Source organism: Oncorhynchus keta, chromosome 29 (assembly GCF_023373465.1).
Source record: "Oncorhynchus keta strain PuntledgeMale-10-30-2019 chromosome 29, Oket_V2, whole genome shotgun sequence".
Classification (NCBI taxonomy): domain Eukaryota; kingdom Metazoa; phylum Chordata; class Actinopteri; order Salmoniformes; family Salmonidae; genus Oncorhynchus; species Oncorhynchus keta.
Window position 1 is genome coordinate 2,161,274 of NC_068449.1, and position 13,254 is coordinate 2,174,527.

General features: G+C 43.1%; 2 protein-coding genes across 2 annotated transcripts in view; both read right to left on the reverse strand.

The window, feature by feature from the left end:
* sos2 (son of sevenless homolog 2 (Drosophila)) overlaps positions 1-10,979 on the reverse strand; it is a 145,375-nt gene extending 134,396 nt beyond the window's left edge. The window contains exon 1 of the mRNA XM_052485607.1: positions 9,877-10,979. Coding sequence (XP_052341567.1) covers positions 9,877-9,960 — 84 coding nt within the window. The 5' untranslated portion in view covers positions 9,961-10,979. The remainder of the gene's footprint in view (positions 1-9,876) is intronic.
* Positions 5,152-13,254, reverse strand: part of l2hgdh (L-2-hydroxyglutarate dehydrogenase) — a 41,410-nt gene continuing 33,307 nt past the window's right edge. The window contains 1 exon segment of the mRNA XM_052485609.1: positions 5,152-5,273. The gene's annotated coding sequence lies outside the window, so the exon portion shown is untranslated.

Genomic DNA, 13,254 nt, shown 5'->3' on the forward strand with positions numbered 1-13,254 from the left:
AATAAAAACGTCCTCACTGTCAACTGCGTTTATTTGTCAGCAAACTTAACATGTGTAAATAATTGTATGATCATAACAAGATTCAACAACTAAGACATAAATTTAACAAGTTCCACAGACATGTGACTAACAGAAATGGAATAATGTGTCCCTGAACAAAGGGGGAGGTCAAAATCAAAAGTAACAGTCAGTATTTGTTGTGGCCACCAGCTGCATTGAGTACTGCAGTGTATCTCCATCCAGTTCTTGCTGTGAGATGTTACCCCACTCTTCCACCAAGGCACCTGCAAGTTCTCAAACATTTCTGGGGGGGGTGGCCTGGTCCAGCAATGGTGTGTTTGTGCCCATAGGCGATGTTGTTGCCGGTGATGTCTGGTGAGGATCGGCCTTTACAACAGGCCTACAGCCCTCAGTCCAGCCTCTCTCAGCCTATTGCGGACAGTCTGAGCACTGATGGAGGGATTGTGCATTCCTGGTGTAACTCGGGCAGTTGTTGTTGCCATCCTGTACCTGTCCCGCAGGTGTGATGTTCGGATGTACCGATCCTGTGCAGGTGTTGTTACACGTGGTCTGCCACTGCGTGGATGATCAGCTGTCCGTCTTGTCTCCCTGAAGCGCTGTCTTAGGCGTCTCACAGTACGGATATTGCAATTTATTGCCCTGGCCACATCTGCAGTCCTCATGCCTTCTTGCAGCATGCCTAAGGCATGTTCACGCAGATGAGCAGGGACCCTGGGCACCTTTCTTTTGGTGTTTTTCACAGTCAGTAGAAAGGCCTCTTTAGTGTCCTAAGTTTTCACAACTGTGACCTTAATTGCCTACAATCTGTAAGCTGTTAGTGTCTTAACGACCGTTCCACAGGTGCATGTTCATTAATTGTTTATGGTTCATTGAACAAGCATGGGAAACAGTGTTTAAACGCTTTACAATGAAGATCTGTGAAGTTATTTTGATTTTTACTAATTATCTTTGAAAGACAGGGTCCTGAAAAAAGGGACATTTTTTGTTTGTTGCCGAGTTTAGCATTTAAACGTGTTCACAGAGCTGATCGATGACATGCTTTCCTTTTCAACTCTCTCACTTCATTAACCCAGGAGCCACTGTGTGTCCTCTAGCTGTGCATATTCTGTATGTTTGGAGACCTTGAGAAACTCCTTGATTTCAGACAACAACTCACTGAATCTCCCTAAAAATGTTTTTAACCAGCAGCAGCAGGTCTGTGTGCTCCGCTTCAGTCTCTTCTAAGTCAAATCGGAGGGCCTGTTGTCCGGACCTCTGGCAGTCTCTATGGGTGTGCCACAGGGATCAATTCTAGGTCCGACTCTCTTTTCTGTATACATCCATGATGTTGCTCTTGCTGCTGGTGATTCTCTGATCCACCTCTACGCAGACGACACCATTCTGTATACTTCTGGCCCCTCCTTGGACACTGTGTTAACTAACCTCCAGATGAGCTTCAATGCCATACAACACTCCTTCCGTGGCATCCAACTGCTCTTAAACGCAAGTAAAACTAAATGCATGCTATTCAATCGATCACTGCCCGCACCTGCATCACTACTCTGGACGGCTCTGACTTAGAATACGTGGACAACTACAAATACCTGGGTGTCTGGTTAGACTGTAAACTCTCCTTCCAGACTCACATTAAGCATCTCCAATCCAAAATTAAATCTAGAGTCGGCTTCCTGTATCGCAACAAAGCATCCTTCACTCATGCTGCCAAACATACCCTCGTAAAACTGACCATCCTACCGATCCTCGACTTCGGTGATGTCATCTATAAAATAGCCTCCAACACTCTACTCAGCAAATTGGATGTAGTCTATCACAGTGCCATCTGTTTTGTCATTAAAGCCCCATAAACTACCCACCACTGCGATCTGTATGCTCTCGTCAGGCTGGCCCTCGCTTCATATTCGTCGCCAAACCCACTGGCTACAGGTTATCTATAAGTCTTTGCTTGGTAAAGCCCCGCCTTATCTCAGCTCACTGGTCACCATAGCAGCACCCACTCGTAGCACGCGCTCCAGTAGGTATATCACTGGTCACCCCCAAAGCAAATTCCTCCTTTGGTCGTCTTTCCTTCCAGTTCTCTGCTGCCCATGACTGTAACAAATTGCAAAAATCTCTGAAGCTGGAGACTCACATCTCCCTCACTAGCTTTAAGCACCAGCTGTCAGATCACTGCACCTGTACATAACCCATCTGTAAACAGCCCATCTATCTACCTACCTCATCCCCATACTGGTATTTATTTATTTTGCTCCTTTGCACCCCAGTATCTCTACCTGCACATTGATCTTCTGCCGATCTACCATTCCAGTGTTTAATTGCTATATTGTAATTACTTCGCCACCATGGCCTTTTTATTTCCTTAACTTACCTCATTTGCACTCACTGTATATAGACTTTTTGTTTTCTTTTGTTCTACTGTATTATTGACTGTATGTTTTGTTTATTCCATGTGTAACTGTGTTGTTGTATGTGTCGAATTGCTATGCTTTATATTGGCCAGGTCGCAGTTGCAAATGAGAACTTGTTCTCAACTAGCCTACCTGGTTAAATAAAGGTGTTCTCAACTAGCCTACCTGGTTAAATAAAGGTGTTCTCAACTAGCCTACCTGGTTAAATAAAGGTGTTCTCAACTAGCCTACCTGGTTAAATAAAGGTGTTCTCAACTAGCCTACCTGGTTAAATAAAGGTGTTCTCGACTAGCCTACCTGGTTAAATACAGGTGTTCTCAACTAGCCTACCTGGTTAAATAAAGGTGTTCTCAACTAGCCTACCTGGTTAAATAAAGGTGTTCTCAACTAGCCTACCTGGTTAAATAAAGGTGTTCTCGACTAGCCTACCTGGTTAAATACAGGTGTTCTCAACTAGCCTACCTGGTTAAATAAAGGTTAAATAAATAAATACAAATAAGTGAGCATGGAATAGCCTCCGCTGGCTTCTTGATCGACGAGAACACACAATCTTCTTCGCAACATCCATCCCCTCTTTCATGTTTAACATCTTCCCCGCACAAAGCTCGCTGATGAATTAAGACTAGAACACAACCAAAGCTCGCTGATGAATTAAGACTAGAACACAGCCAAAGCTCACTGATGAATTAAGACTAGAACACAACCAAAGCTCACTGATGAATTAAGACTAGAACACAGCCAAAGCTCACTGATGAATTAAGACTAGAACACAACCAAAGCTCACTGATGAATTAAGACTAGAACACAGCCAAAGCTCGCTGATGAATTAAGACTAGAACACAGCCAAAGCTCACTGATGAATTAAGACTAGAACACAGCCAAAGCTCACTGATGTTTAAGACTAGAACACAGCCAAAGCTCGCTGATGAATTAAGACTAGAACACAACCAAAGCTCACTGATGAATTAAGACTAGAACACAGCCAAAGCTCACTGATGAATTAAGACTAGAACACAACCAAAGCTCACTGATGAATTAAGACTAGAACACAGCCAAAGCTCACTGATGAATTAAGACTAGAACACAACCAAAGCTCACTGATGAATTAAGACTAGAACACAGCCAAAGCTCGCTGATGAATTAAGACTAGAACACAGCCAAAGCTCACTGATGAATTAAGACTAGAACACAACCAAAGCTCACTGATGAATTAAGACTAGAACACAACCAAAGCTCACTGATGAATTAGACTAGAACACAAGTCCAAAGCTCACTGATGAATTAAGACTAGAACACAACCAAAGCTCACTGATGAATTAAGACTAGAACACAACCAAAGCTCACTGATGAATTAAGACTAGAACACAACCAAAGCTCACTGATGAATTAAGACTAGAACACAGCCAAAGCTCACTGATGAATTAAGACTAGAACACAACCAAAGCTCACTGATGAATTAAGACTAGAACACAGCCAAAGCTCGCTGATGAATTAAGACTAGAACACAGCCAAAGCTCACTGATGAATTAAGACTAGAACACAACCAAAGCTCACTGATGAATTAAGACTAGAACACAACCAAAGCTCACTGATGAATTAAGACTAGAACACAGCCAAAGCTCGCTGATGAATTAAGACTAGAACACAGCCAAAGCTCGCTGATGAATTACGCAGTGATGACTAAGTAAGTCCGGTGAAGAATCATCTCGTTTTGCACAATGCAACGAACCCACTAACGCGGCCTACCATAGTGGACGCCCCATCGGTAGTCATGGAAACAAGCTTACAAAAGGGCCGTTGGAATTTGTTAGCAAACTCCATAAAAGCTTGAAAAATATCTTCGCCTCTTTTGTATGTCCTTTCAGTGGGAAAAAAATGGCAAGTAAAGTTTCTCCTTTGTACTCATGTTGCCAAATAGCATTCTGATGAAAACGCAGAACTGTGCCACATCTACCGTATCTGTGGACTCATAACTGTGCCACATCTACCGTATCTGTGGACTCATAACTGTGCCACATCTACCGTATCTGTGGACTCATAACTGTGCCACATCTACCGTATCTGTGGACTCATAACTGTGCCACATCTACCGTATCTGTGGACTCGTCAAACTGGAGGGAATAACAGTCGCCGTTGTCAATATCCTTCTTCAATTGATCCTCGAGGTCCTCCGCTAATTCTGAATGTCATTGATTCAGAATAATTTCAGTCTTATTCTTAAAATCAACCAAAAGGCGAGTTTGCAGCCTCAATAAATGCCTCCTTGATCATCTCCCCATCTGTGAACAACTTTTTATGCTTAGCAAGAACACGACAAGATGCTATAGTTGCCGCCTTTCCTTTGGTCACAGGTCTTGTGAAAATTGACTGCTGCGCTGCCAGTTTATTATTTTTTTTTTAGTTCATTTCTTCTTCGTAATTCAGTCTTTGCTGGAAAATCTCTTTCCTGGGTTGTGTGTGTGTTTGGTTTTAAAATGTCGTTCCCGTGTTACCTTTCTTTGGGATAGCGTTGCTATTATGGCAGGTGAGGCACACACATTTTGAGTTCGACATGACAAAAAAAAAACTTCCTCCCATTCCTTGAGGAAATTATACAATCTATATATATTTTTTTATCATTCCCTTTACTCATTACCTCTGCTGTCGACCAATGTTAGCTAGCTAGCTACCTGTCTTTTTTTTTATTTATTTTTTTATTTTTTTTATTTTACCTTTATTTAACCAGGCAAGTCAGTTAAGAACACATTCTTATTTTCAATGACGGCCTAGGAACAGTGGGTTAACTGCCTGTTCAGGGGCAGAACGACAGATTTGTACCTTGTCAGCTCGGGGGTTTGAACTCGCAACCTTCCGGTTACTAGTCCAACGCTCTAACCACTAGGCTACCCTGCCGCCCCGCCTGGCATCACCGTGACCTCGACTTGGAGTTGGCGGGTGGCATCTGACCCCAAAGGTCAATAAGTGGGCAGGGACTGGTCATATTTTATGTAAATCACGTGACTTTTCAGACATTGCTGTGAATGGAGGACTGTCAAACGTTAAAACAGAAAGAGATTATATTACTATATATGATTTGTGTGGCTGAATTTTAGTAGATGTATAATCATCTCACGATCAACTGGCAAGCACTCCGCGATCGACCAGTAGATCAAGACCGACTGGTTGGGCACCCGCAATGTAGACCATCCAAGCATTACCCCATTAATGAGCTCCAAGTTACTTAGGCCTTGTGGTAATTCTGGATGGTCAGATACAATGTAGACCATCCAATCATTACCACCATTAAAATGAGCTCCGAGTTACTTAGTTACGCCTTGTAGTGAATCTGGATGGCCTTGTAGTGAATCTGGATGGCCTTGTAGTGAATCTGGATGGCCTTGTGGTAATTCTGGATGGTCAGATACAATGTAGACTAGGGATTGGCGGTATACCATATTTTATGATTTACCGGCATTGATGCAACTTAGCAAGTTGCCCTAAATATTAGCCACTAATGCTAATAGCTCGCTAATAAATGTACTGAGTAAGAGCAAACGTAGCTAGCTAATACAGCCTGATAATACCAGTGATGGTGTAGACATAAATCAGCACGTTGTTTGTGCAACATCTTCTAAATCAAAGAGGAATATGCAAAGCAAGACTATGTTAGCTACACGAAGAAGCTAAGAGAAAACATGCAATGTAGCCAAAGCATATAGGGCTTCCCAAGGAAACACTTATCAAGAGAACATCCCTGGTCATCTACTGCCTCTGATCTGGTGGACTCACTAATCAGAAATGCTGTGTTTGTAAATTATGTCTGAGTGTTGGGAGTGTGCCCCTGGCTATCTGTAAATGATGTCTGAGTGTTGGAGTGTGCCCCTGGCTATCTGTAAATGATGTCTGAGTGTTGGAGTGTGCCCCTGGCTATCTGTAAATGATGTCTGAGTGTTGGAGTGTGCCCCTGGCTATCTGTAAATTATTTCTGAGTGTTGGAGTGTAGCCCCTGGCTATCTGTAAATGATGTCTGAATGTTGGAGTGTAGCCCCTGGCTATCTGTAAATGATGTCTGAGTGTTGGAGTGTAGCCCCTGGCTATCTGTAAATGATGTCTGAGTGTTGTAGAATGGCGTGTAACGCCCTGGCTATCTGTAGAAATGATGTCTGAGTGTTGGAGTGTGCTAAATGGCTATCTGTAAATGATGTCTGAGTGTTGGAGTGTGCCCCTGGCTATCTGTAAATGATGTCTGAATGTTGGAGTGTGCCCCTGGCTATCTGTAAATGATGTCTGAATGTTGGAGCGTGCCCCTGGCTATCTGCAAATGATGTCTGAGTGTTGGAGTGTTCCCCTGGCTATCTGTAAATTATGTCTGAGTGTTGGAGTGTGCCCCTGGCTATCTGTAAATGATGTCTGAGTGTTGGAGTGTGCCCCTGGCTATCTGTAAATGATGTCTGAGTGTTGGAGTATAGCCCCTGGCTATCTGTAAATGATGTCTGAGTGTTGGAGTATAGCCCCTGGCTATCTGTAAATGATGTCTGAGTGTTGGAGTATAGCCCCTGGCTATCTGTAAATGATGTCTGAGTGTTGGAGTATAGCCCCTGGCTATCTGTAAATGATGTCTGAATGTTGGAGTATAGCCCCTGGCTATCTGTAAATGATGTCTGAATGTTGGAGTATAGCCCCTGGCTATCTGTAAATGATGTCTGAGTGTTGGAGTATAGCCCCTGGCTATCTGTAAATGATGTCTGAGTGTTGGAGTATAGCCCCTGGCTATCTGTAAATGATGTCTGAATGTTGGAGTATAGCCCCTGGCTATCTGTAAATGATGTCTGAGTGTTGGAGTATAGCCCCTGGCTATCTGTAAATGATGTCTGAGTGTTGGAGTATAGCCCCTGGCTATCTGTAAATGATGTCTGAATGTTGGAGTGTAGCCCCTGGCTATCTGTAAATGATGTCTGAATGTTGGAGTGTGCCCCTGGCTATCTGTAAATGATGTCTGAGAGTTGGGAGTGTGCCCCTGGCTATCTGTAAATGATGTCTGAGTGTTGGAGTGTGCCCCTGGCTATCTGTAAATGATGTCTGAGAGTTGGGAGTGTGCCCCTGGCTATCTGTAAATGATCTCTGAGTGTTGGAGTGTACCCCTGGCTATCCATACATTAAAAAATAGAATAACAAGAAAATTGTGCCATCTGGTTTGCTTAATATAAGGAATTTGAAATTATTTACACTTTTACTTTAGATACTTAAGTACATTTGAGATATTCCATTAACTTTTGATACTTCAGTATATTTAAAACCAAATACTTTTAGACTTTTACTCAAGTAGTATTTTACTGAGTGACTTTCACTTTTACTTGAGTAAAAGTATAGATACCATAAGCAGAAAATTACTCAAGTATGACAATTGGGTACTTTTTCCACCACTTGCAAATACCGAAATGATAAAAGTGCGAAAAATTAGTTTTGGTTGAAGTTGAACCGTATAAACCAATCAGAATTTTATTTTTTTATTTTACCTTTATTTAACTAGGCAAGTCAGTTAAGAACAAAGTCTTATTTGCAATGACGGCCTAGGAACAGTGGGTTAACTGCCTGTTCAGGGCAGAACGACAGATTTGTACCTTGTCAGCTTGGGGGTTTGAACTTGCAACCTTCCAGTTACTCATCAAACACTCTAACCACTAGGCTACCCTGCCGCCTCTACACTCTAACCACTAGGCTGCCCTGCCGCCTCTACGCTCTAACCACTAGGCTGCCCTGCCGCCTCTACACTCTAACCACTAGGCTACCCTGAGAAAGACCCATTGAAATCACTTAGAATGTATGTTTTGCCATCCGAGGATCACTCACTACTCAAAGCAAATGTACAACTTTTGCTAATCAAAAACTAAAAATACTGGCATATACAATCATACCGTCCAATTGTTTTTTACGTTTTTTTCTTCTTTTTTTAGATACATCGATATAATATTTTGACCATATTGCTCAGCCCTAATGTAAGACCAAGCATTACCCCATTAACTAACTCCAAGTTTCTTAGGCCTTGTGATTCTGGCCAGACAGCTACCAACAACAGCGAGAAGCTGCCGTGTGGGGAATCGTAGGCGGCTCGTTTCAGCTAGTTTTATCTTGTTCTTGACACCATGTCTTGTTGAGGTGCTTTGACTGATGCCACGTCTATGCTAATAGGGCAACAACAACAAAAATTGCTAGCTTGCTAACCAACAATTGTAACGATGTATTTGAGACAACACATGTGCTCATTGTGCATATATGTATTTATGTTTTCAATAAAACACTGGAGACTAAATATTTTACATGTCAATCTTAGCCACGTGTCAAACTCCATTCCACGGAGGGCCGAGTGTCTGAGGGTTCTCTCCTCCTTTGTGCTTGGTTGATCAATTAAGGTCACTAATTAGTAAGTAATTCCCCTCACCTGGTTGTCTAGGTCTTAATTGAAAGGGGGGAAAAAACAACACAGACACTAGGCCCTCCATTGAATGAGTTTGACACCCCTGATCTAAGCCAACCCTGTCTGTTGTGCACGTGTCAGTTTTGTTACAAAACAACCAACCCATCTATACTGAGCGTTTGGCTGTTGTCTCATTGAATTGGGATAGGCAAGGTGCATTTGAGCCAGGCTAAACCTCCAAGTGCATCAGCTCCTTTTGCTTGCTCTCTATGGTGAACCTGGCTGGCTGCTACTGTAAGAAATGTGGATGCAAAAAAAACAATCTTGACTGAAGCACCGCTGCAAGAAGATGCCCTATTAGAACCAATAGGCCTATTCACATTCAATGATGGAAACTGTTGCGTTAATCAAAATGTTTAGGAGGGCTGTGCTGCGAAGCTGCTTGTCATCTCGAAACTTCCTTTTTAAAAAAAAAAACACAAGTTTTGAAACCGGTGACTTGAGAAACAGGACACTAAACATGGACTCATGTTGCTTTTGCCTCGTTAATAGCAGGCTAATCCATATTGCGAGAGGCTGCGGGATAGATGGTTTTCTGGCAACCTTTCTACACAAGGCAAATGCAGCATTACAAGGTAGTTAATGATTAAGAGCCATCCCACTCATTTCAGTTCGGGCTCTGATCTCAAATAAGGTTATTGGATAACGTCACTCTTGTTTCACTTTTACATGTAGGCCCTGCATCTGTATTGAAGGGGGGGGTGCGTTCCAAAACATTATCTTCTTGAAAACAAGGAAGGACCATTCAGATTCTGCCTACATACAACATGTAGTAGACATTTGACGCTCTGACTCAGAGCCAAGTTGCATATGTTTTGTTGTTGGCCTGTGTTAACGCCGTATAATTTACAGTGGACAACACGTGTATACAATTATAATGAAATAACAAACAGTTGCTACAGACATGTCAGTAACTATTGCTTCCATCAACTCACCACGTCAAAAAAAAAAATATATATATATATATAAATGCTTTCATATGGTTGATAAATTTACCTTTCGCAACGCTTGGACGAAGAGGCCTCGCCATTTGTGACTGTTCTCGTCACTTGAAAAGTCGTATATTTGTTGCGGCTGCATGGCTCCTTACTGTTGCCGTGATCCGGACTGTCAGCATCGGCCCCGGCGTGTCCTGGTGCGGGTCGGTCAGTCCAGGCACGGTGGAAAGGCAGCTTGAGCTAACTAAGAGATATATATATATATATAAAACACTAGCTAAACCGTACACTAAATCGAGCAAAGTTTGGAAATGCTAACTAGAAAGAAAAATAAAGAGAAAAAAAAAACATGTCTTACACTGTTAGCGAGCTAATTGAAGTGCAAAGCACATATATAAACTAGTTAGCGATAACCTGAGATTCAAATTGGACAAAGTGCTAAGCTAGGCTATGCTAGGCTATGCTATGCTAGGCTAGCAACTCGTTAGCGGTCTCATTTACTAGCTAGTTGATATGTTAGCTCGCCTAGTGCGCTAGCTAATTAGTTAGCCAACTCGGGCTTTCCTTTCAAGCGTTTCTATCTAACTAGATAAACCAACGATTAGCTAGTTAGCTAACTGGCAAACTATATTGCTATTTTAGATAGTTAGCCTGGTAGATCAAATTTAAAAAAAAAAACATATAGCCAGCTAGTTAGCCATGTCAATTAAATGTCACGACTGAACGTATAATGTTACTGCCTATTGTAACTTAGCGCTAAGCGCTATCACCTAGCTAGCTAGCTAGAGAGAAGACATCTGTATGCAAAGGCTGTCTATCGTGGCCTTGGTGCACTGTGAGTTAGCTGTGTTGTGGCATCAAGACTATTCATTCATATTCCAAAAGGAGTAAACTTTCTCCTGTGTTTACTTCGACAATCATCCCCATCATATTTTTTCCGCATCGGGTTAAATCGCGCACTTCAATAACAATCCCATTTAGAATAAGTCAGAGAGGCATGTTTATCCAGTGTCCAGTGGCACAAGAAGCGCTTTGTTGATGTGTTGTTTTTGTTGTTGTTGTTGTTATCGTTGGAGATGTTTCGTCCCTCAACTCTTAACTCATCGTCGGGTGGCCGAATCTCGGCCAGTTCACTTTGCGTCCTGCGTAGACCGGCAGTGAGTTTGCGTAAACACAGGGTGCGTGGAGGGGAAAACCCACTTCGGTCCAGGGAAAGAGTGTGGGGTGGGGAAGGACCACAAGTTTAATGTACCTCACTTTATTTATAGTTTAACAAAATAAGTATACCTTGTTAGTTTATCATTATTGCCTATGTCATTAAAAGACAGGTTGTTTTTGCATGATTTCAATTGGATCCACCTTTTGAAATTAAGTAACTCAGAAACCGAAAATAACATTATTTTATTTTAATTTTAAATCATACTTCACGGGAACATATTTAACATGTGACTATGTTTAATTAAACAGTAGTGGCTGTAATAAAATAGGCTTACATGATTTCACTGTGAGTCAGCTTCCACCATTGTGCAGTTCGGTTACTGTACTGTAAGATCCTGCCCCCACGTGGACATCAAAGGACCGTGCTCACACATTCAGGGGAATGACGAGAGAAATAATGTCCACTTAGTGTACAAAACCATTAGGAACACCTTCCTAATATTGAGTTGCACCCACTTTTCCCCTCAGGACATCCTCAGTTCATCATGGAAATGGACTTCAAGGGAGTCTGAAAGCATTCCACAGGGATGCTGGCCCATTATTGACTGTATGTTTGTTGATTCCATGTGTAACTCTGTGTTGTTGTTTGTGTCCCACTGCTTTGCTTTATCTTGGCCAGGTCGCAGTTGTAAATGAGAACTTGTTCACAACTAGCCTACCTGGTTAAATAAAGGTAAAATTTGAACAAATAAACTCCCAACACTTCCCACAGTTGGCAAGGTTAGTTGGATGAGTGAATGTTCTTTGGGTTCCATTTCTGCAATACAGTTGAGAAAGGGACAAGGGGGGATACCTAGTCAGTTGTACAGGGAAAGGGGGGGATACCTAGTCAGTTGTACAGGGAAAGGGGGGAATACCTAGTCAGTTGTACAGGGAAAGGGGGATACCTAGTCAGTTGTACAGGGAAAGGGGGATACCTAGTCAGTTGTACAGGGAAAGGGGGATAAAGTTGTAAAGGGAAAGGGGGGATACCTAGTCAGTTGTACAGGGAAAGGGGGGATACCTAGTCAGTTGTACAGGGAAAGGGGGATACCTAGTCAGTTGTACAGGGAAAGGGGGATACCTAGTCAGTTGTAAAGGGAAAGGGGGATACCTAGTCAGTTGTACAGGGAAAGGGGGGATACCTAGTCAGTTGTAAAGGGAAAGGGGGATACCTAGTCAGTTGTAAAGGGAAAGGGGGGATACCTAGTCAGTTGTACAGGGAAAGGGGGGGTTACCTAGTCAGTTGTAAAGGGAAAGGGGGGATACCTAGTCAGTTGTAAAGGGAAAGGGGGGGGATACCTAGTCAGTTGTACAGGGAAAGGGGGGATACCTAGTCAGTTGTACAACTGAATGCATTCAACTGAAATGTGTCTTCCGCATTTAACCCAACACCTCTGAATCAGAGAGGTGCGGGAGTTGATAACAGTTGCTATGAAGCCAACCTTATTGATCCTTTCAGGATCCCTCACCCTTGACCCATCCTCTATTTCACTGCCTCAGCATGACACCTTCCGCACTACTCTGACCACCTCCACCTGCCTCTCTTGCACCGTACACTTCTGATCCCCAGCAACATGGGCAACCTGTACAGTTGACATGACTTTGTCAGCTAAAAAGTCAGACTCAAAAAGGACAGACAGTGACTGCTGTTTCACCACCGGGTCTGCGTGGCACCAAACGCCACAAACACTTCAATTTCTCCACCTGCACGTGTAAAGCTACCTCAGGAATCACTCATTTCCAATGGTGCTCTATTCCTAAACACAAAGCAAGAAAATGGCCCATGGACGGCAGGCTTGGACTCAGAGCTCTTTTCCACACCTTATCTCGCCCTCATTCACTTCCATTTCACCTCCAGAACTCCGTCTGGCACGCGGGTCACTCCGTTTGTGCTCGGCATGAATCTTCTTCGACACGCCATCTCCATCCCCCTCCCCCCATTCCTCCTCCCTCCCCCTCTGTTACCCCCCATTCCTCTTTTTTCCTCGACTTCTTTCTCCTCCCCCATTCCTCCTCAGAAATCCACCTCTGTTACCCTGTCCCAATATTCCTCTTTTTCCTAACCCCCTCCGACTTTTCTCCTCCCCCCATTCCTCCTCCCTCAGAAATCCACCTCTGTTACCCTGTCCCAATATTCCTCTTTTTCCTAACCCCCTCCGACTTCTTTCTCCTCCCCCCATTCCTCCTCCCTCAGAAATCCACCTGTTACCCTGTCCCAATATTCCTCTTCTTCTGA